Raw genomic sequence first — 24,699 nt, 5'->3', positions numbered from 1 at the left:
GAGGGAGCCGATGTTTGTCCACAGACAGCTTTCTGGGTCATGTGGCCAACATGACTAAACCGCTTCTGGCGCAATGGGACACCGTGACAAGTGCCAGAGCACATAAAAACGCCATTTACCTTCCCGCCGCAGCAGTACCTGTTTATCTACTTGCGCTGGTATGCTTTTGAACTACTAGGTTGGCAAGAGCTGGGTCAGAGCAACGGGAGCTCACCCCATCGCGGGGATTCGAACTGTCAACCTTGCAATTACTTAGCCCAGGAGGCTCGGTGGTTCAGACAACAGCGCCACCTATCTGTCTATCATCTATCTATCTATCTATCTATCTATTTCATAAAAATGGAGTGAAGAAAGAGTTGGAGAATAATCTTACAAAATGAAGCTGAAGACCAAGAGATCACTGTGCAGTGCACAAACGAATAAGAGTGTTAAGTTGTGGGCGAACATATCAGACGACACAGCGATTCTTTAAACAGCTCTTCTTTATTCAGATGCCAGAACAGAACTAGCTGAGGAGATCAGTCAGCCTGCTTATATAGAGCTCCAGAACAATGCAACTGTTGCCATTTTCTAAAACTATCCAATCACTGAACGTCACTTTTCGATCCTTCATTTGCATACAAAACTATCCAATCACTGAATGTCACTTTTCGATCCTTCATTTGCATAACTATCTACAGTATCCCCCTGCTGGCCCAGGGTGAGAACTTCAGTACATAACAAAGAGATTCAATAAAAGCGGGTGTGACCCACTCCCAGCTGGTTAGGAATTTGCAAAGCAAGGTTATACTACTAAAAGGGGACATCTTCTTTCTGCTTTAAGCTAGCCACTCCCAGTCCCTACTGATGCAGAGTCTGACAGACTCAGATATGGTAATACATTCCAACTCAGCAGCTTCACATCTGAGTCTCCTTCTGAAACATTTTTGCTGAAGTATGAAACACTTTGAAGTATGCTACAGAATGGACAAAAAGAGTGAGGAAGTGTCAACCCTTTTTGTAACCCGCCCTGGGACCATTTTGTGAACTAAGTTGTGTTCAAAGTAGACCCACTGAAATGAACGGACCTAACTTTCTCATGTTCCTTGAAGAAAACAAAAACAAAAAGTTCATGGAATGTCTGATGCAAAGGTAGACAAGATGGTGCTTCCAGATGTTGCGGACTATAAACTCACATCATTCCTGACTATTGAGCATCAGGTGGGGCTCATGGAAATTGTGGTTCATAACATCTGGAGTGCAAAACACTGGCTATCCCTATGAATTAAGACTTCGTTTGCTTATTTATTTTTACCAACTCAACAGAGAGAGAGAGAGAGAGAGAGAGAGAGAGAGAGCAGATCTCAACAATATTCTCATTATAATAATAATAAAAACCTGCCTTCAGAATTAGAACCAATTGCTGGGGCACAACAGCAGGACTACTGAGCTCCTGCTGCATTTGTGAGCTTCTCACAGGCATGTAGCTGGTCATTGTGGGAAATCCATATGCTTGGCTAGATGGACTTTTAGTCTGATCCACCAGAACTCTTTTTATGTTCTTAAGGGTAGTTATTCATATCTATAGCAACAGAGCAATAGGTCATATTGTTTTCAAGGCAAGAATAGCTGGGAGATGGCCACAGATATAGCAAAGATACAAGTGCTGAAAAATCAAAGGTATGCATCTGGTAGACTGACTTTTCAGGGCTTGGCAGACATAATGTCTCACCTTGGTGATGGATTATTCTCAAATTACAAAAAAAAAAACAAAAACATATCTGGTCATGTTTCAGCCACATCTCCATGAAGAATGAAAAATATTGTGGAAACAAGGCCCACTTGTCTGAACGATATTCTAGTGACGAATAGACCTGGGCTGAAAGCAGGAGTTGCCGGGTAGGGAAGACATTTACAAAAGAATTGTTTCGTATTATGACTTCAGGTGTGCTGGCATATACATATATATTCCCTGTACACTATTAGAACATTTCATAACATCCCAGTTTCATAAAGAAAGAGAACTATGAATTCATAGAACTAGGACAGGAAAAAGGTATATCCTGTTAAAAGTTTCAGTTTAATATTATTAAACTGCAGAAACATCAGCAGTTGTAAATATAGTTTCAGCAGCTAGAGAAACAAATAGATAGTATAAACTTGAACAAAAACATATCACACATATGTTCTTTCAGGCCTGTGTACTTCTTCAAAATGCTGTAAGTGTCAAAGATTTCACTTGCAAGGTAAAATAAGCAAATTCTGGCAGTAACATAAACTGTCCACATAATCACTTGGGGCTATGCTCATGTAACTTCATTGGAAAGTTCAAGAGAAATGCCTAGCTCTGAAAACCCATGCCATTTTACAAATACGCAATGCATTAATCATACGTACTGTTGGCATCTCAGAACATTTCTAAAATATTCAACCTTATAGGTAATCTTACTCATGATCTGACATTACTTTCAGAGTCAGGCTCGCGTTATTGGAACCTTTTTAAAGTGATACATTTCAAAGCCGCAAGAACATATCCTTCCAATAAAAAAGGAGCATGTTCTCATTTTTAAAGTTAAGGATTAATATGTACAGTGAGAGGCTACAGCTGTGAAGAATTTTCTTTTCAAAAAACACATTAAATTTATCCCAGAACACTATGAAATCAAAGTGTGTCAAGTGTGATTCACAAAACAGCAAAGTTGGAGCAACCATACTTAGCCCCGCTGGAATCAATGGACACAACATATACATAAATTCTAGCTGAATTCAACTCTTGAACTCTTTTGAGTTTCCAAGCAGAATAAGCCAATGACACTAGCTCAGTAGAGGAATTCAAGGAAGACTAAATCCAGTAATAGGTGCAAACTGAAATTTACTGAATAATCCGAGATGTTTCAAGCATTCAGAGGTTCACCTTCATGGAAAACTTGGCATTAAGGAATGGGGGAAAGAAATCTTTTTGTCCACAACTTTGCAATAGTAGAGTTAAAGACAGTAGACAGTCTGGTTATTTGTTTTGAGTTGCCACTATACATGTTGTTCCACTTGTACAGGGTGTAGGATTTTGCAGCCTGAGATCATAGTATGGACTATTTGACTTCAGCTGGGCAAAGGGTTCAGACAGCACATGGCACCAAACCAACTTCAGTGTAGAATACCTTTCATCTACCAAATAAAATTTAGGACAGATGCTTTTTAGATACGCATTCACAAATTTCCAAGCTGGGCTTCAATCTAGCATGCAAGGTAGCCATGCGATTTATTGAGAACCAGTGTGGTGTAGGGGTTAAGAGTGATAGAACTCATAATCTGGGGAACCGGGTTCGCGTCTCCGCTCCTCCACATGCAGCTGCTGGGTGACCTTGGGCCAGTCACACTTCTTTGAAGTCTCTCAGCCCCACTCACCTCACAGAGTGTTTATTGTGGAGGAGGAAGGGAAAGAAGATTGTGAGCCGCTTTGAGACTCCTTCGGGTAGTGATAAAGCGGGATATCAAATCCAAACTCTTCTTCTTCTTCTTCTTCTTCTTCTTAAAGCATCAAATTGCTCGGTCAAGAAGAATTAAAAAGTATTGTCTTAAGTGTTCTATTCCTGGTTTCCATACAAACCAGTCATACATAAAAGCATGGCTTTTCTGCAATTGTTTATACTGTAGTATATTACAATCAATAGTACCAGCAGCTACTTTTTTATTTTATTTAATATTTGCATTCTGCTTTTCCAACAACAATGCTGAGTTCAAAAGAGGCTCACAATAATGGCAATGAAATTTAAAATGAATAAACATTACCATCATATACAAAGCACAATACTATAGAAGTAAGGCGCAAAACAAATTCAGGACAAACTCTGCAACTCCTTCCATGGGAGGTGACAGTATTGTCCCAATTACTGCAGTTACTTGGCTCAGCAGGTGGGTCTCAAACTGTTTACAGTGGGGGCACGAAGAACTGGGAGGGGGGAAGCTGAAGAAAGAGCGCCTAGCTGGCAGTACAGTGGTACCTCGGGTTAAGAACTTAATTTGTTCTGGAGGTCCGTTCTTAACCTGAAACTGTTCTTAACCTGAAGCACCATTTTAGCTAATGGGGCCTCCCACTGCTGCTGCACCACTGCTGCACAATTTCTGTCCTCATCCTGAAGCAAAGTTCTTAACCTGAGGTACTATTTCTGGGTTAGCGGAGTCTGTAACCTGAAGCGTCTGTAACCTGAGTTACCACTCATAGCTGTCAGCTTACAGATTTGAAAATAAGGGACCAGCAGCCTTGAAAATAAGGGACCTGCAGCCTCACCTGTTCCAGGCACTCCAGTCTTCCTGCAGTCTGGTCAAACTCATGCTGGTAACTTTGAGAACACTGTCCAACCAACTTTGTAACCAGAGGTTCAACTGAATAGAATCTGAATCACATGCACCACAAGGCCTATGCAGCCTCAACTTAAGATGGCTCCCCCAGCCTGGCTTTGCACTGCAAAGTTTGCAGCAGCACGTGCAACAAAATGGCGTCCAGCATTCAAAAAACTCCCCAGCTTGCATTAACTAGCCACACACAAGGCATGCAAGCTCCACCCCCAGTTGTTCTTAGACTTTTATTGGGTGAGCAACACAGCCAAGCAACACAGTTGGAGCCTCCCTCCTCCCTGGCCGGCAGGGAGGGAGGAAGAGGAGCTGCTTCCTTTGAAATTTAAGGGACATCATTTAAGGGACATTTAAGGGACATCCATCAATAAGGGACAGCAGCGGGACATGGCGCTGGAATAAGGGACTGTCCCTTCAAATAAGGGACACTTGACAGCTATGGTACCACTGTATTCTCTTCAATCACTTGCTTGCTGCCACCAACTGGTCTCTGTTCCTCCTTTGGATTTTTCCAGGCAGCCCAATAGATGCAAATGCAAGGATGTTTCTCTTCCCCAAGACTTCCCCAGCCTTGTGTCCTCCAGATATTTTGGACTCCAGCTTTAATTATTATACTACTCTTTATGTATCGCTTTATACCGCAATGTCTTAATGTGATTTACATCACATCTGACCATTGGCCGGGTTGGGAAAGGCTGCTTGCAATCTGGAGGACAAGACAGACCTTCAGCCGGACAAATTCCAGCAGTCTGCATACAGCTGAACCTCAGAGGAGGAAAGGCTGAACTTATTTTCTAGTAGGTTTCTGTACTGTTGGCAGGCAGTGATGTATCTGTGCAACTGCAGCCGTGCCCAGCATGAGGTCGGAAAAACAGAAAAAAAACATTAGTCCTGTTTCTTTGCTGGATCTTATGCAGTCTTTTTGGCAGGTGTGGAGAAGGAGACAGCACTATTCCTCTAAGCTGTACAGTTAAAATAAAGTGACAGAGGAGGGAGCCAGCCTCCAGTTTTTCAGGCAACTGGCCCAAAAGAAAAATAAATAAAAATGGTGCAGGCCAACTTTTTTTCTTGCCAGTTTGGCAACCTTAGATGTATGTATCATACTTCTTGGTTGCAAAACACTCTTATTAGCATATATTGCAACCTTTCTCTTTTGTTTTTAGATAAAATTGAATAACTAATGCTATGGCACTAAAAGCCAAGAAACACTATTTTCTACAGTGAACTATAAGAAATGTGTGCAATTCTCCAAATTAATGCCGGCATTTTAATGACAGCTGCAAAAATTTACATACTAGTTGCACAAACTTCGCTTATGAAAAAGCACACAAAAGAGAGTGCCTCCAACAGAATATTTCAATTTAGATCAATTTATCATTTTAACGCCCAAGTAACACTATGAATTTCTAATTATTTTAGACCAATTATTACAATTGGTGGGTACAGTTTTTCAATATTTAAAACTTGGCATACCAGCCTACTGTTGTGTTACTTAAAAGTAATTACAGGATTGCTTAAAATCCTAAGCACACTTGTCAGTTGGCCTTACTTCAGAGCAAACATGGTTAGGATTGTGCTTTTTAAAAGAAAAAAGAAATTAGCTGTAAGATATTTACAATTCAAAATTAATGAGTCTTCTCCCACCAGTACTATTAAAAGCTTATTGCAGCCATTGACCAAAGTGGAAGTGGGGGGGGGGGAGTCAGAATGATATGGCAAATTTGCATTCAAATTCAAGGGACTTCAGAAATCTGTTTCTCATTTAATCTTCCAGCCAGAAACATTATTTTCATATGTAAACAACTGTTGCATAATCAGGACTTTTCTGAAATATAGATTTTATATGTGTATAAAAGACACACCTACAAATGTTAACAATATCATTCAATAAAATGGCATGTTTCTAACGTAAATTATTGATTACCTTCTAACAGTCTCTCTTATAAGGAAAGGTTTTAAAGAAAATTTAATCTGGTGTCCAAATATAACATTACTTTAAACATGAGGTCATCTAAACATCTGTCTCCAATATATCCACAGGGATTTAAATCAAAAGTCTGCTAAACATGTACAATCATTTAAAAAATAAATAACAGAACAAATTTAGTCTTGATTGTGATTATCATGCATTTTAAGAGGAAACATTTATTCTAATAAGAAAAGTCTGAATTTAAAGTTTATTGACATTAAAGTAACATAATTTCATACCAAGAATATGACATTGATTTATATTTACTCTAATTTTGGGTAATATCCCCTGCTCAGTACTTGAGAAACAAGACTAGTGCCCTGGCAATTTTAATATTTGAAGACCTGCACTAATGTAATATAACAGAGGTACTGAGGGAGCAACAATATTTATTTATTTATCTATTTCTAAAGGAACATAATCAGTCAATGTAAAACACTTCAACAGCTACAAACAATGTGTGACATCTGTCCCTTTGAGTTCCCCAGCTCCATACCATGTGGATTCCATACCATACCAGTGCAATTACACTTACCTCACCTGCTTGAATCAATAGGACATATCATTCAAGAACACATAATGCTTGAACAATACTACCACCCAAAACATACCCATGCCTCATCCTTCCCCTCCCCCCTCACACACCTCCCTACCAGTCAATGACATGGACAGGGCACTTACAGAAAGGAAAGGACCTTTCTTTTTTTCTTTCTTGGCTACCACACAATAAACAGTATCCGGACACTGAATGTAACACATCCATAAAACACAGCATAAAAATAGTCAAAATCTGGACAGTGATATACACACTAACCAACAGCGGAGCCAATATATCAGAAAAGCCCTGTGTAAACAGAAAAGTTCTACGCAGCCACAGTACCCATGGTGCTTTCTTAATTGTAATCACGATGTCAATAGTTTTTAATGATGGTTCCGATCTTACATCGAAGAGTTACTATTGAGCAATGGTTGAGTGACAGTTTGAATATCATTTCTGCCTCACTAAGCAGTCTTTGGTCAGGGATGAGAAAATTGCGGGCCTCCAGATATTGTTGGATTACATCAGCCACTGCAACTTTGCCCATGTTCATCCTGTCTATGATGATGATGATAATGATGATGATTTAGTTTTTAAACCCCGCACATATGGCTGGGTTTCCCCAGCCACTCTGGGCGCCTTCCAACAAAAGAGTAAAAATACATTAAAACATCAATCATTAAAAACTTCCCTAAACAAGGCTGCCTTCAGGTGTCTTCTAAACGTCATATGGTTGTTTATTTCTTTAACATCTGATGGGAGGGCGTTCCACAGGGCAGGCACCACTACCGAGAAGGCCCTCTGCCTGGTTCCCTGTAACTTAACTTCTCGCAGTGAGGGAATCGCTAGAAGGCCCTCAGCGCTGAATCTCAGTGTCCAGTGTCCAGACTGAACAATGGGGGTGGAGATGCTTCTTCAGGTATACTGGGCCGAGGCCATTTAGAGCTTTAAAGGTCAGCACCAACACTTTGAATTGTGCTTGGGAACCATAGTAACCATGTCCTACCATACCGAACCAGTGTGGTGTGGGGATCTGATTGTTGGACTAGGAACAGGAAGAGCCAGGTTGAAATCTCCTCTTGAGTCTTGAGCCAGGAGATTTGATAACTGTGGGTTAGTCACTGTTTCTCAAGCCAACTAACCAGCTCAAGTCAATGGGTCATTGGGAGATAACTATGGGGAGAGGGGAGAATCTTTAGCTCCTTGGAGAAAGAGCATGATATAAATGTTATAATACATGGTTGTTATAAGGAGTGTCTAAAGAAGAGAGCCACCACCCACAAACTCATAACATTGCACTTTGTAAAGTGGCCTTTTTTGCACTGTAACCGCTAATAGCAAGCATCTAGGAGCCAACACTACAGCTAAAGTAACAGCAATATTGTGCTTCTATTTTCAGGAACAGCTTGGGATGGCAAATGTGGAAACTCTTGTCACATTAGTCATTCTTCAGGAGTCAGCTTCACCCAAGTGTTTCTATGGCTGCATCCAGATGGGTGTTGATTGTGAGATTGTTGGTTCTCGTGCATGCAAGCTTTTTACACTGTCCACATGCCATGATTGGCAGCAAAATGCCAGCCCATATTTCCCCCCCCCTTAATATTCATTTTGAAGGGTTGATCCATTAAATTGGGGCAGAGGAAGAGGAACCTGCTACCAACAATGACCCATTTGCAAATTAATCCCCCACCTGGTAACACCCTCAACTTCTTCCACTGAAGTAATACTTGGAAATTGGATTTGCTTCCAAATCCTCAATAAGAGCTGAAAACAGGGTTGATGTGGGAGGTCTGTGATTATAAATCACAACTTTCCCCTCCCCTTTTTTACTTTAATAGCAGCTACCAAGGGGTGGTGGTGGGATATGACAGATCTTGCTTATACAAGAGGCTAAATTGCCATTATGTATCTGTGTGTTTTGTGTCAAATTTGGTTGAACATCCTGCTGTCTGTTGTGCTACAATGAAAACAAATGCCAGGTTTTCACCACAATACTACCTTTTACTTCCTTCAGTATCCTCTGGAGAGCAAGACCTGTTTGTCATTCTGCCCTTAACACGTGTGCATGGTGAACTATTTGCCCAAATGTGTCACAAACACAAAAGCTATATACAGCTATAAAGCTTCCTGAAGCAATTTGATTCCCATCTAATACTGGGTTGCAGTTTATGCCTACAAAGCACACTCTCTTATATAAGCAAGTTTTAGTGCAGAACAGCTTCAGAATACTGGTCTAATATTGCACTCTTCATAACTGAACTTTCGGAAATTATATTTTAGCACGCTGGATTTCTTTTCCTTCTTTAAAAAAAAAATGGAACCTGATCCAGACTGCAAAGTATGGAGAGGAAGGGAGGGTTAAGTTTTTCCTTCTTGTGCCTGTCTGGAGACAAAAAATGTCAAAAGATCCCAGCTCGGCTGCTCTCCCACAGCACTTTTAAGGGCAAATAGTAGCAGAGCGATTTTCAGCTGCCATCTGGCATTGGAAAGAAATGGTTGATCCTTACCTCCCAACTTGTTATGCTCTCAACTGGGTCAGGTGGGGTATGCTTCCGCATTTCCATGAAAAACCAAGGAGCCAACATTAAATGTGCTTTTTAAGATATCTTAATGTAACATGTAGTTTGGCCCTTTAAAAAGTACAAATAGTACGCAAAGCAGGAAATGAACTTGCCAAATAAGTTTGGAAATGATTGAAAATGTGCGCACACACACACACACACAGAGAGAGAGAGAATACTCTCACCAATAGCACACTAAATTTCCTATCTAAAATTTCACTATCCATTCAGGTGTTGCAGAACTATGCTTATACAAACGCATTTCCTGAATTTGACTGAATATGGGTAAGTTATCTGAAGGACTACCTGCTTCTACATGAACTTGCTAGCGTGTTAAGATCTTCTGATGAGGCCATCCTAATGAGTCTCTGGGCTGTGGACACTGAACCTCTTCACCCTTGGAGGGGGGTCACTTTAGGGAACAGGGTTGGAATACCAGGCAGTGGAGGGCTCCTTCAAAGATGAAAGAAGCTGGGGGGGAGGGACGACTCCTCCTACAAATGTGAAAAGATGTTGGCAATGAAGCTGGCAGCACTGTTTTCCCACTGAGGGTGGGGGGTGCGGAAAAGAAATGTCAAACTAGAATCCCACCCCCATCCCCGGAAAATGATGCTAGCAGCAACATTTACAGCTCCTCCTTGGCTGCAAAGGGACACCACTTGCGATATTTTCTGCCGAAATCATGAGCGTTGCAATTCAAGGCACACAGCAAAGGTAAAAGGTATAGGAACTGGCAGATGGAATTGGGACTCTCGTATCCCTGCATCACTGCTTAAACAGAACCAAAGGTACAATCCATTTTCAAGATATACATCAAGCTGCTCCCCCACTTCTTCTCATCTGTCAAGAACCTATGGCATAACTTTCTATTGACAATTATTCACACCTCAGCTTTGGCAACATAAAAATTGTGAAAATCTTATGCAGAATGTATTGCTGTTGTCAACGACATTTTTTTGGTAAATTGTCAATTTTAATTTTGTGTTGTTTTATCAAAATGGCTGTTTTTATTTACTGTAAGTGAGCTGCCTTGGAGAGCTATACAGTGGTACCTCGGGTTACAAACTCTGCTAACCCGGAGGTAGTACCTTGGGTTACAAAGTTTGCCCCAGGATAAGAATGGAAATCGCGTACCAACAGCACAGCGGCAGTGGGAGGCTGCATTAGCAAAAGTGCATCTCAGGTTAAGAACGGTTTTGGGTTAAGAATGGACCTACAGAATGAATTAAGTTTGTAACCTGAGGTACCACTGTATTGACCGAATGGGGGTAGGTAGTAGTTGGCTTTTCTAAAGAAAATAAACATAGCTTCTTCTCAGTAAATATGGTATTTCATTTTCTCTACTAAACACTTTCCCCATCCACGCTACATAAATCTGATACTCACCTGTAAAGACAGCATGTTTAGACCTGTTTTGTTCTTTTATCAGTTTTTAAAATATATTAAAGCAGCATTATACTGCCATCCAGTGGCCAATTTAGCACACATATGACAAAGCAAACTTCTTACTGGGTTTTTTTGGGGGGGTGGACGAGGGGCGTAGCTGATGTGTACAGGCACAACCAATTCCCTTAAGCAACTAACAGTGCTACTCTATGCAAGTCAGTCCTATTGACTTCAGCTTGGAACAGCAGATGGATACAAGTTTGCAGTCTACTACTAAAAAAGAAATTTCTGTACTGCTAATAGAGCTAAACTGTTTATTGACCATGGTCTCTGCTAAATAATATATCTTTCTTTCTATCTATCTGACTATCTATCCAGGCATCTAAAGACTTATTCATGCAGACCAGCACAGATGTATTTGATAGATTTAGTTAATAGTTAATCAGTGCTCAAAATATATTTCTGCCTACCTGGTGCCATAATATTTCACACAAACATGAGAAATTGTATAGTTTCTAATGTTGCCATAGAGTTAACATTTATCACCAAGGATGAAATTCAACATTGTGCAAGTGATCTTCTCATCATAGAGAGCCAGTGTGGTGTAGTGGTTAAGAGCGGTAGACTCGTAATCTGGTGAACCGGGTTCGTGTCTTCGCTCCTCCACATGCAGCTGCTGGGTGACCTTGGGCTAGTCACACTTCTCTGAAGTCTCTCAGCCTCAATCACCTCACAGAGTGTTTGTTGTGGGGGAGGAAGGGAAAGGAGAATGTTAGCCGCTTTGAGACTCCTTTGGGTAGTGATAAAGCGGGATATCAAATCCAAACTCTTCTTCTTCTTCTCAATCATTCCTACTCACTCAGAGATCGAATACTGCAATGCGATGAAGTAAATTGGATAAATTGCATAATGACAGTCAAAATGAGCCACAGCTGACATTAGCAAGGGAAGACAATTCCACCCAATATCTCCCCCTGTGAGCATTCTCACTATCATCCACCCACATGTCTGTGTGAAGAACTGAATCGCAGGATCATTTCTAACCACCTAACCTGGGCATTGTAGCTGTTCAGTTCCTGGAACAGCCATGGGGCTGGTGCTTTGAGGAGAGCTTGCTTCTTTGCCCAACTTAGTACTACTGAGGCATCGCTGGACTTCCCGATTCTTAAGTTTCCAGCCACTATATAGTCTTTCTCTCAGTTATTTGCACTCATGAACACATTGCAGTACAGTGGTACCTCGGGTTACATACGCTTCAGGTTACAGACGCTTCAGGTTACAGACTCCACTAACCCAGAAACAGCACCTCAGGTTAAGAACTTTGCTTCAGGATGAGAACAGAAATCGTGCAATGGCAGCGGAAGGCACCATTGGCTAAAGTGGTACCTCAGGTTAAGAACAGTTTCAGGTTAAGAACGGACCACTGGAACGAATTCTTAACCTGAAGTACCACTGTAAATACATTAGTAGCCAGAGAGAATCCAGAGAGGCTGTTGGGCCCCTAGTGGACAGGAGTAAAAACAACTTCTGAAGGAGAATAAAGAGATTGCAGAGAAACTGAAGGAATGATTTGCATTCACCTTCACAATGGAGGATATAGCACAGATCCCAAGGCCTGAACCAACTTTTGAAGGAAGTGAGTCAGAGGAACTGAGGCAGAAAGTGGTGGTGAAATCTAGGCCAAATAGACAAAATATAAAACTGACAAACTGTCAAGTAAAGAAGGCATTCACCAGAGTCTTCTTTTAAAAAACCTCAAGTGTGAAACAGTTTACCTTCTAACAAAAATATGTAACTTACTCCTCAGATCAGGCTCCATACCAAAGAACCAGAAAGTGGGAAATGTAACAACTTTTTAAGGGGGGGGGAGGATCCAGGAAGATCCTGGAAATTACAGGCTGGTTAGCTTAAAATCTGTCTGAGGAAAACTGGTGGAAAGTATTGCTAAAGATAAAGAAAACAAACAGAATCAGTATGGCTTATGCAAGTGCAAGTCGTGTCTCACAGCCCTATTAGAGTTCCACATTTATATCTTCATACTTCAGATGAAGAAGATGATGTAAACAAACTCTGTACAGGCAACTTGCACGCATTCAAAGAATGTGTGGCAGTGCATGCGCAGGCTGTTTTCAGACCGGGAAGAGCCCATAACGGGGTGTAAACATGATGACCTGGAACGCAACCCCTGCACAAAACGGATTCCCTGTACTTCACTCAGTCACAGTTATGGCTTTTTGTTTTCCTTTGATTTATTTGTATACCCTATTGATTTGTTTTGCTGCTGTATTCTCAAAAATCAATAAACAAATATTTTAAAAGAGTTCTTTGAGAGTGTCAACAAACATATAGAGGTGGGTCCGGCTGGCATAGAATACTAGGACTTGCAAAAAACCTTCAAACACATACATCACCAAAGACTCCCAGGTACACTTAGCAGTCACAAAATAAGAAGCCACCAGTGACAGCTGCTAACTTAGATGTCTGTGGAAGAGGACTGGACAAATTTGTGAAGAATAAGGCAATCAATGGCTACCAGCCATAACAGCTATGCTGGGCCTCCACAGTTGGAGTCAGTATACTTCTGAATACTAGTTGCTGGAAACTACAAGAGGGGAGAGTGTTCTTGTGGTTCAGGTCTTGCTTGTAACAGGCTGGCCACCATGAGAACAAGATGCTGAACTAGATGGCCCATTGGCCTAATCTTATGTTCTTATTTATAGAAAGAGAAATGCTACAAAATAAGCATCATTTTGCTTCCTAGTTTTGTGGTCCATAATAACTGCCCCAAAAGACTCCAATTTGCTGCCTGCTGTGCTATTTGGCAATCTGTCTGTTCCTGAATGTCCTCTCTCTGTGAATGAGCAGAAGGGCCTCCTTGTCTTCATTCTAATTAATTAAAAATAAGCAAACAAACACATCATTGTGCTCCCAAAAAGGGTAAAATGGATAGATAAAGAGTAAATCCTACCCCTTGGATTCCAGTTTCATTTAGGTTTTAACTTAAAACCTCAAAGAGTTGACACCGAACTGAGTGTATGTTGGGTATGATACATATATGCAGCACACACATACACCAATAACTATGATGGTGTGCAAAACAGGGAAGCTCAAAGCATCTCTGAAGATCAGAAAATAGATTGTAGCATTGGCCCACTAGAACTAAGCTCAGAAGAGCAGTAAAATAGGGCAGGCCAACCAGAGTTCACAATACAAATAAAAGGCCTTGAATTATACAGAACTGTTAGTTGGGCTGAATGTTTTCAAGCAATTAAAACACTGTTTCTGGCTATCAGATCTTTGCAGCTTGTTTCAGTCTTGCTGGTATCCAAAGGGTCGTCTGTTCAACCTCAGGTCTTTTACACAAGGCCCAAGCCTAACCTCATCAGCCTGCAAAAGAAAAGAGTTCTCTGCATGCAAATCTTCATTTACATTGTAATGTGCTTCTGAATCTCATTGAACTGCCTGAATACACCTTCTGATGCAAATGGGACTGTTTATCTGCATCCAAGGCCACTTCTTGTTCATGACCCCAGATATATTAATACATGTATTAACTTTGTTATAGTCCACTTAACCATGTTTACTCAGAACAAGCCCTATTTAATATTAATGGAATTTTCATAGGTTTAAGTATCCTCAGAATGGTAGCCTTTGCGCTGACACCAGAGGTGTGTGTTTTTAGGGTTCACCTTATATTGGGAGTGGCCGCCGGGACCACATAACACCGGTTCTGAGAGATCTGCATTGGCTCCCAGTACGTTTCCGAGCACAATTCAAAGTGTTGGTGCTGACCTTTAAAGCCCTAAACGGCCTCGGTCCTGTATACCTGAAGGAGCGTCTCCACCCGCATCGTTCAGCCTGGACACTGAGATCCAGCGCCGAGGGCCTTCTGGCGGTTCCCTCATTGCGAGAAGTGAGGCTACAGGGAACCAGACAGAGGGCCTTCTCGGTAGTGGCGCCCGCCCTGTGGAACGCCCTCCCATCAGATGTCAAAGAGATAAATAATTACCTGACATTCAGAAGACATCTTAAGGCAGCCCTGTTCAGGGAAGTTTTTAATATGTAACGCTGTATTGTTTTTAACACTGATTGGGAGCCGCCCAGAGTGGCTGGGGAAACTCAGCCAGATGGGTGGGGTATAAATAATAAATTATTATTATTATTATTATATTGGTGATTATAAGTTGTTTTTAAAATTGTGTTTTAATTGTTGTCACTCAGCCTGGGACCTTAGGATGGTGGGTGGGTAATAAATTAACAATAATAGCAGCAACACCTAAAGGTAAAGGTAAAGGGACCCCTGACCGTTAGGTCCAGTTGCGGACGACTCTGGGGTTGCAGCACTCATCTCGCTTTACTGGCCGAGGGAGCCAGCATACAGCTTCCGTATAGCATGACTAAGCCGCTTCTGGTGAACCAGAGCAGCGCACAGAAATGCCGTTGACTTTTCCACCAGAGCAGTACCTATTTATGTACTTGCACTTTGACGTGCTGTCAAACCCCCGTTGCTCAGTCCCTGCCCCTGCCAACCTAGCAGCAACACCTACTAGAGCTTTATTGTAACAATCATGACTTGCAGGCCTACAATGTAATTTACACAACTGGGGGCAAAAGCCTGGGATTGTTATTATTTAATATGTGAATAAAACAACAACTGGCTACCCACATCTTTTAGGAACCATAAATTCACAACTTGACCACCCAAAAAATCCTAACAACCAATTCAGATAAATACAGCCCCTGTAATTTATCAATTAACAGAGATGCCATTTGATCCAAACAAGAAAAAAAATGTGGATATAGAGACCTGACTTCAACCCGGAGGATCAAACCAATGCTACAACAAATGCCTCTCTTCTGAATGTGAATTCCCCAATGCCCTGAAACTACATGGCTTTGATTCACATGAGAGCAGCTAAGGAAGGTGGAGGAAGTCCACAAATGTCTTGCCAAACACAAGGTGGTTGTTTTAAAAGGAAATTCAGAAGCAATACAAAACACAAGTGAGGAGGAGGAGGAAACTTTTTTCTAAACAGCAAGCAATATATACACACATTTCTATCTGCCACTTGGAAGCCCTCAAGAAGCAGCGAAGTTACTCCCCTGGTAGCCTCAGTTTGCATGGCTCTGCGGCCAATCAGTCCCTGCACTAGCTTCTCAAAACTTCTGCCCAAACCATCCAATTTTATAGATTGCCACCTCGATGCCTCCCTCTCCCACAACAATTTCCACCATCAAAGTAGGTTTCCAGCACTATCCTCCCAGACTAAGGCAGCTGTGTGAGGGGCTTTACCTCCTCCCAACTGAGACTGGTCTCACACCATCAAAAACTTAAGGAGGGGGAGGGAGGGGGAGGGAACTGAGGCAGGAAGGGTAACCATGTCAGATCACTAACTCCTTGATATACATGTTGTCTTCTGGATGGATTTCCCATACAACACGTTTGACCTTAAGGGTTTCGCGTCTCAATTTCTCCAGTCACTGTCAGAAACAACTTAGTGCATCCTTTCAGAGAAGAATCTAGGAAGTGCCGCTTAATGCTTTAGAAACCGTCTGCCTGGTCCTGTTATCGCAGACATGTTCAACCGGTCTACTGCTATTGGAAGGTAGATCCGTGGGTGCTCCTGGTAGATCGCGGTCGATCAAGAGATTTAAATAACGGGGAAATGAATGTTTGTCACATTTGCCCCCCAAAAGTTCAACAACTCTGCTCTGCCCCCCCCCCCCAAAGCTCAACAACTTTGGTCAGTCCTCCCCGGAAAAAGGTCAACAACTCCGAACAATCTTCCCTTAAAAAAGCTTAACAACTGTGGCTCCTCCCCCCTCTAATGTCACTGCCCGCTTTTTATACTGGGAGTAGATCGCAGTCCTAGGGAGTTGGACGTGCCTGCCATATCGCTTCGTACACACACCAACACACGTTTATCTATTTCACTCCAGAAGCAAACAGCCCTTCCTGGTACATCAGCTCCCCCTTCCTTTCAAGCTCGAAGAGGAGCCCATTCAGGAAGGAATCGCAAGCGGAGGCGGCGCCCAGAACCCGGGACTTCCCTTTACGCAACGTGAGGAGGGCGGAGAAGCCCGGCCAGAGGAGCCTATGGGGCTTGGAGGAGGCGGGCCTAGCTCGGCGCACGCGAATGCAAAGCGAAGAGCTGGGACAGGGAGGGAAAGGGGGCGGATTCCGGCACCGGGGCAAACTTTGTAGCGGTTGAAAAAGCAGCAGGCCGTCGCGCGGGAGCCGAAACCTCGCCAAGAGGCTTCAGTAACGGAGGAGGGCAAGAGCGCGCCCGCGCGCAAAGGGTTCGTTCCCGGAGTCGCCGCCGACTTACCCGCAGATCCTCCGGCCAGGATCTGGTGGGCCGCTTCGCGCCCAAAGCTCCTGGCTTTCCCCGTCATGGTCACCAGCGCGCGTGGAAGTGGGTGGGAAGCCGCGTGGAGCCCCGCCGGTGTGGCGCTGCAGGAGGAGGAGGAGCGGCCCCGCGACTGTCTTGGGAGCGCGTCCGAGGTTGCGCTGCCGGGGAGGTCGGAACACCTCCTTTTGGGTGGCGGCGGGAGGGGAGGCAAGGCGTCTTCCCCTGGGCTCGGAAATAGCGACGGGGCGGGAAAAGGAGAGGGAGGGGAGCAAGAAGCAGGCGGGTCGGAGCCTTGGCAAGAAGCGCCCGCTTTCTCTCTCTCTCTCTCCCCTCCCACCCCCACGAAGTTGGCCGGGGGCGCTCGGCGCTGTAACCTTTAGACCACACGGCTGGGACCCGAGCCAGAGCCAGCCCAGGGGCCGGAGCCTCTGCTGCGCAAGGAGGAGACAAATGTGGCAGACCCGGTTCGGTGAATGCCGGGCTTATCCCTTCTAGAACGTCTAAAACGACTCCGGTTTCGTTTAGGAAGTTGGGGCGCGAGGATAGTAGACGATCCCCTATAAGTTCCCTTCTCGCTTCGGCTAGGAAGAAAACACCGCCGGGTGTCTACCGGGCTCACAGTGCTGGATTTACGTATAAGCTAAACAAGCTATAGCCCTCTTGGGGGCCCCCCAAAAAATTAAAGGAAAAAACCAACCTGGATGTACATTTCCAAAATATAAGATAAAAAACAAATAAAATAAAACCTACATACAGCATCAGTGTTTTGTGTTGTGTAGTCTCCTATGATGTAAGTGATACATATTTTGTTATGTGCAAATGGCTTTAGTTACCTATTAGGTCCATAAACTACCATATAGCATATATTCAACACAAAAAACAGTGACCGTTTGTTGTTGACAAAGGACAGCTGGACATATACCTTCGGTAGCTGGACATATACCTTCGGTAGCTGGACATATACCTTCGGTAGCTGGACATATACCTTCGGTAGGGCCTCATCAAACCTAAATCTGGCCCTGCACGCTCTTGTTTTTGAGAAATTGGGGCTCCCAATTTGTCAGCTGTCTTCTACCCCACTCCACCCCCAAGAAAGAGTTTGTACAGTCAGCTCTTTGGGAGATCCTACAAAACAGAGAAAACACGCCCGCACCTCACCAGTACGCTCTCCTATTCTTGCTTCAGACCAGATGGGCTAAGATACCTGCTGCCTGATGTAGAGTAAGAAACTGCACCCTGACACTTGTCAAATGACAGAGTACCCATGGCTGGTTCAGTTGTTTTGGGAGAGGTGGGAGAAAATGGCACAAATGCCTGTCCCTTTTCCCTGCAGTAAAAAAAGCACAATAATAATAATTTTCTGCCCTTTCATGAACAATGAAAATCAGCTACCCAAAGTTGTTGCCTCACTCCCTGACAGTAAGATCAGCTCTGCTAGTTGGCCCCATTAGGAATTGCTTCCAGGCTGCTTTCATAACAAGGAGGTGAGGTCAAACTTTGATAAATAATCAGCAGCAGAGTGAGAATGCAAAGGTCTTATGCATGCATGAGGACACTTGCAAATCTGGCAACATTATCATTAACTGCTTTGAGGGTTGGTTGGTTGGTTGGTTGGTTGGTTGGTTGGTTTTTACAATCAAGCAATGTATAAATTTTAATAAATAAATCTGACTGTCTGTGGGCATAGCCAGTGTGACATGGAGACAGTCAGCCCTTTAGTGCACTTGGAGACTATGGATGAATCACTATATCTTATCTTAAACTACCTCACAGCGTTGTAATGATAAAATGTCCCCCAGCCCCAAATGATGTATGCAGTCTAAGCAACCTGGAAATATATTAAAATGGAATAAACAAAAGGATGTATACAATTTTACAACATGCAGAGGTTAACATAGGCTGATAGAGGAGCTGAGGAAGTCTTGGGGGGGGGAATAATGAAGATGATTTGTTTTGATAATTTGTTATGTTGAAATTGTTAATAAAAAACTTTTTAAAAAATGGAATAAACAAAAGTCAATGTAGTATGGATATTTTATATTTACAGAAATTTCTATGTAACATATATAACAGTTACATATATAAATCCAGTTTAAAAAAAACAATTATGAATATAAACAGCAGTTTAAAATAGCAGCAGATACATAAAATCGATTTGAATCCAAAACAGGTATCAACTGGGATAAATGATGCTAGAGACATCTTAACCACAAAGTTGGCATAAAGGGGGGGGGGATAGCTTAAAGCTCTAGCCATCTGGGCCCATAAAGATTCAGCAGAAGTGGTTGTCAAAGAAAAACCACTCAGGAGATTAAACTTTTCAGTAACTGTGTCACCTGAACACAAAAAAATTACTGTAACTGAAAAACATCAGTTAAATAGTTGCACATACAGTCCATGACAGTTTATGTAATACTCAATTTGTGCTCTGAAGGGAGCTGACTTCAGGCACGAGGCCCTGCATTAGAAAGATGTCTGGAAACAAATGCTGGCAACATCAACCTTGCCACAACCAGAGGTGGAAAGACATTTGCAGCAGCACAACCTGGCACTTTCTTCTGCTCCAGCTTCAACAAACCCTGTTTATCCTGTATTGGTCTCTACACCCACCACAGGCGCTGTAACCTTCAAATAGTTTGACTTGCCACCCAAAGGTGCACTCCTCCATTGTCTCCCGAGGTAGATGCATGCCATCAAAAAAGTCTTTAAGATACCTCAACATGTACCGTATTTTTCGCTCTATAAGACGCACCAGACGACAAGATGCACCTAGTTTTTGGAGGAGGAAAATAAGAAAAAAAATATTCTGAATCCCAGAAGCCAGAACAGCAAGAGGGATCGCTTCGCAGTGAGAGCAGCGATCCCTCTTGCTGTTCTGGCTTCTGGGATAGCTGTGCAGCCTGCATTCGCTCCATAAGACGCACACACATTCCCCCTTACTTTTTAGGAGGGAAAAAGTGAGTCTTATAGAGCAAAAAATACGGTATATTCCATTACCTTATTTCATGCATTCCTTTTGAGGAGAAGGGGACCCTATTTTGGCAACTACACCAGATCCCCCAACCACTTTAATTTGGCCTTGGCCAATTCGTACAATATAACAAGACAGTATACAGCGTGGTGTTAGGGGAGGGGAAGTATCTCAAGTGGGGAAATGTCATGCTCCTTCTGGGGTTGAAGATCTCTCCCTCATTGCAGGTAGGATAGGAACCACTGTAATACAGTGCCTCTGATACCCATCCCACAGCCAATCCAGGAAGATAACATGGTCAGTTGTATCAAAAGCCATTGAGATATCAAGTAAGAAGTTTGCACTCCCCATGTCATCCACCAGGACAATCTAGACAGACTCAGGGCAGCATTTAAGTTTTACTCAGTGTAAACCCATTGAAATTCATGAACATGACTAAGTTAGCCCCATGAACTTCAGTGGGTCTAGTTCAGTGAGTAAAATGCCACCCTGTTATTAGACTTAAAGCCCACCCTCAACAAAATGGTTCCAGGATAGGTTACAATAATTGTTGACAATCGTCTCCTTGGGCATTCTGTAGGACTTTCAAGTTTCCCATACTTCAACAACAACAAAAATTCAAAGGGAAACTTCAAAGTGAAGTTGCTGAGTTGGAATTTATGTGCCTATTTGAGTCTTATCAGATTTGGGCTCAATAGTAACTGGGAGTGACTAGCTCTACAGCAAAAAAATATCCTATTTTTAGTAATAAACTCTTGCTTTGCCAACTACTAAACAACTGGGAGCAAAACTTAGTTGAATACATTTATGGTTTATTTAATTAATTTATTTGTACTCTACCTTCTGAAAAGAAAACCCTCCCAAAATGACTAACAAAAGTCAGTTAAATGTGTATTTCAATCTATTTACTAAAACTGCAGCAACTAAAACACTGAAAGCCAGCATAAAACTGTCAATCCATTCCAGCATATTGCCCATTCTTCTGAGAAATATACCAAATCAATTATATTCCCTTTCCCCTCCAAGCCATTTTAAGTGCCTTGGCATAATATTCAATTTCCAATTTAAAGCACCCGCTTCCTTATCATTACAGTGGTACCTCAGGTTAAGAACTTAATTTGTTCCAGAGGTCCGTTCTTAACCCGAAACTGTTCTTAACCTGAAGCACCACTTTAGCTAATGAGGCCTCCCGCTGCTGCCGCGCCGCTACTGCGCGATTTCTGTTCTCATCCTGAAGCAAAATTCATTACCCGAGGTACTATTTCTGGGTTAGCGGAGTCTGTAACCTGAAGCGTCTGTAACCCGAGGTACCACTGCATTTCATGCGCTTCATGATTTGAATCTCATGACAAAAAGCCCAAATCCTGCCTTGCACATGGTGCTGAACAAAACCATTCACCGCAGGCTGAAAGCCTCCAGAATATGAATTTCTGCACTCCTCTTGCCCTAGTGTGTTTTATTAAACAAATAAGCTGACTTCTTTCACTATCGGAAGCTAAACCTGCTCCACACACTCCAAGTTTCCGCCAAATCAGTCCCAAAACTTCCGCTTTCCTGAAATATTTCAAGGCATCCCACCCACTCACAGCAACCAAGGCCCCATCATTGTTAGCCTTTCTGCTCGTTGGTTCACCCTGTCAGCTTTTATTGTGCAGGGCTGAGCATAGAGATAGGAATTGTAGAGTAACGAGTCCGCTGCTGGGACACGGAGCTTCCCAGTTTCTTTCCCTGGCTCCTGTCGGGTGGAAGTGTAAGCTGCCCATAGAAAACAATGGAGAAACTCAAGTTTAAGCTACAAAAGGGAGCAACAAAGAAAGGGGCTTTTGCTCTTTTTAACTGAGGAAATGGGGAGGAAAAAATACTGTGGAAAACGTGATTTTTTTTCTTAGATAAAGAAGAGTGTTTAAAGTTGTTGGTTTTTTAACCTAGCATGCCAGTTCAGTTTCCTTCTCCTTTATTCTCCATGGCAACAGAGGAGCAGTCACCCTGGGAGATTGACGCAGCTAGCACATTCCTAAAATCCTTGAACTGATGAGCGCACACCCACATCCACAAGTGGACAGGCTGCTAATGTGGCCTAGCGGCTACACTGTTCAGCATGTGGAGCTCAGCCTAACAAACCTCACAGGGTTGTTGTTAGGATAAAACTGGGAAGGGGAGAAATGCTCTTGAAAGGAAACTTCACAGGGCAGGATTTAGGTTTGATGAGGCCCCAGCTACTGAAGGTAATGGGGCCCTTTCTATGTCCAGCTGTCCTTTGTCAACAACAAATTGTCACTGTTTTTTGTGTTGAATATATGCTATATGGTAATTTATGGACCTAATAGGTATCTAGAGCCATTTGCACATGCAGAATGTAGGCACCCTTTACCGTGGTACCTCGGGTTAAGTATTTAATTTGTTCCGGAGGTCCGTTCTTAACCTGAAACTGTTCTTAACCTGAAGCACCACTTTAGCTAATGGGGTCTCCTGCTGCCCCCACGCTGCCGCACAATTTCTATTCTCATCCTGAAGCAAAGTTCTTAACCCGAGGTACTATTTCTGGGTTAGCGGAGTCTGTAACCTGAAGCGTCCGTAACCTGAAGCATCCATAACCTGAAGCGTATGTAACCCGAAGTACCACTGTATATAGAAATGAGCAAACCAGGGATATTTTAGAGAGCGGGCTAGCAAGCAGGGCCCATTACTAACATCATAGGAGCCTACACAACACAAAACACTGTTGCTGTATATAGGTTTTACTTTATTTGTTGTTGTTTTCCTTATATTCTGGAAATGTACATCCAGTGGTTTTCCCCCTTAATTTTTTTGGGGGGCCGCAAGAGAGTGGGGCCCTAAACTATAGCTTGTTTAACTTATACGTAAATCCCCAACGAATAAAGACCCGCATTAGAACACAGCAAAAGGTGCACTGGTTTGCTCGTTGCAGGGACAGAGAAAGAGCCGCCCCGCAACCACAGCGACGCGCAATCCCGAGAGTCCTCCGCCCCCTCCCTTTCCACTTCCGCCCTGAGGGCGCTGCTTTCTAAAGGGTTCCGGAAGTGGGCGGGTCGCGCGAGTCTATGATCCTGAGGGCTCGGCGCTGAGCGGTAGCAGCTGGAGGGAGCGGCGCCTGCACGCCGAAGGAGTGTCTTCTGAACCTCGCGCGTGTTTGGCAAGCTCTGGGCGGTACCGGCTGGAGCAAAAAAAAATAAAATGAAAGGTAACGGCAGCCTTTCCCCGAGGCTGGATCCTTGGTGTTCTGTTACTTCGAGCAGTTATAGGGTTGCTTATTTGGCACTTGTTTGGAAAGCCCCGCAGCTTAAATTGGCTGATGCTGTTTGCAAGAGTCTCATAGGATGGGTGCACGGGAGGAGGAGAAAGAAGGGGGAGTGCAGGGTGTTATCTCCTGTGCTGTCCCTAATAATAAAAATACATGCAATAGTAAAGTGGAATCTGCAATCTCCGCTTGCCTTGCATGGCGTTTATCCTATTAAAAGTTGATCCCCGTTAGTCTTACCCCCTCACTGAGAAATACAGTACGCTGATAGTAACCTGAGTTTCTTTTAGACTCTAAAGACTGGCGTAAGTTTTCAAGGGTGCTCAGCTGAAATATCACTTTGGCTGCGCAGTCAAAGTGGTTTAAAAGGAAAGTAGGGACATTCTCTCCATCTCTACACGCATTTCAAAGTCTGATTCTTCGTGGAACAGTAACTGTCAGGACTGACTGGGACATTACCATTTTACCCACACAAGAAAACTTAATGCAACTCCCAATCTAGCTTGTCTACAGACTTCTAAATTCACAGTTTGAGAACTGGCGTTCCATCGGTCTGTCAGCATGTAAAATTGTGCTTTCTTCCTCTTACCCACCTCACACTCTGCTTAGTGTGATACCGCCTGGCATCTCATTTTACAAAAAGTGTCAGCATCCGAATTACCTCCTCCCACTTCAGTGCTTGTGGGAATAGATCATGAATTTGGTGGAGTAGTGTGATTCTGCTGTTCTGGTTTGCTTGGTAAGAAAGTAATAAGATCCCTGCTGGGTCAGAACAAAGCTCTATCAAGTCCAGTATGGTGTTTTCACATTAGCCAACCAGATACCTATGAGAATCCCACAAAATAGCTCTTTCCTGCATGTGATCCACAGCAAGTGATATTCAGAAGTGTTTTGTCTCTAAAGTAGTAGCATATAGCCATTATGACTAGTGGTCACTGATAACTTTATTTTTCATGAGGTCTTTATTGGCCACCACAGGCATTTGAAAGTCTTATAGATTGACAAACTCAACTGTTACTTGTTGACACCCGTCTGTCTCAGGAGACAATGGAAGAGTGTTCCTTCAGGGGTGAAAAACAGGGCCTCCTGTGGCTGCAAAGATTGATACGAAAGAGACATGTTTTGTTGCAGTTGGGGCAGATGAAGGCATCCAGCTGTGTTGCTACAGGTGCATCATGGCGTTTCTTCTCTCTGCACTTCTCCCAGTGCTAATTTATCCTCTGGTCGCTGCTATGGATACTGTGGTTGTCTGAAGGATTCCCATAAGGCAAGGTGAATGTTGGCAGCCTTCAGATCACATTTGCAGACAGCTTTGTCATCTGCAGTCAGT

General features: G+C 43.0%; 2 protein-coding genes and 1 long non-coding RNA gene across 7 annotated transcripts in view; 2 read left to right on the top strand and 1 right to left on the bottom strand.

Moving 5' to 3' along the window:
* SLC25A21 (solute carrier family 25 member 21) overlaps window positions 1–17,665 on the bottom strand; it is a 274,218-nt gene extending 256,553 nt beyond the window's left edge. For all 4 annotated transcript variants that reach the window (XM_083509856.1, XM_083509857.1, XM_083509859.1 and 1 more), the window contains exon 1: window positions 17,116–17,665. In XM_083509856.1, coding sequence (XP_083365982.1) covers window positions 17,116–17,182 — 67 coding nt within the window. In that variant the 5' untranslated portion in view covers window positions 17,183–17,665. The remainder of the gene's footprint in view (window positions 1–17,115) is intronic.
* LOC310710542 lies at window positions 16,588–17,895 on the top strand. Its single transcript, XR_014528120.1, has 2 exons — window positions 16,588–17,086; window positions 17,665–17,895. It is a non-coding gene; the product is annotated as an uncharacterized lncRNA (long non-coding RNA).
* A 4,304-nt stretch (window positions 17,896–22,199) lies between these two features.
* Window positions 22,200–24,699, top strand: part of MIPOL1 (mirror-image polydactyly 1) — a 191,522-nt gene continuing 189,022 nt past the window's right edge. Inside the window, exon 1 of one of the 2 annotated variants that reach the window (XM_083508870.1) lies at window positions 22,200–22,335. In XM_083508870.1, coding sequence (XP_083364996.1) covers window positions 22,273–22,335 — 63 coding nt within the window. In that variant the 5' untranslated portion in view covers window positions 22,200–22,272. Of the gene's footprint in view, window positions 22,336–23,130; window positions 23,313–24,699 lie in introns of those variants that run through there. The other variant, XM_083508871.1, reaches the window with a different exon arrangement.

Source organism: Podarcis liolepis, assembly GCF_965112155.1.
Source record: "Podarcis liolepis genome assembly, chromosome: 1".
NCBI lineage: Eukaryota > Metazoa > Chordata > Lepidosauria > Squamata > Lacertidae > Podarcis > Podarcis liolepis.
This window is presented reverse-complemented; position numbering and strand designations above follow the sequence as displayed.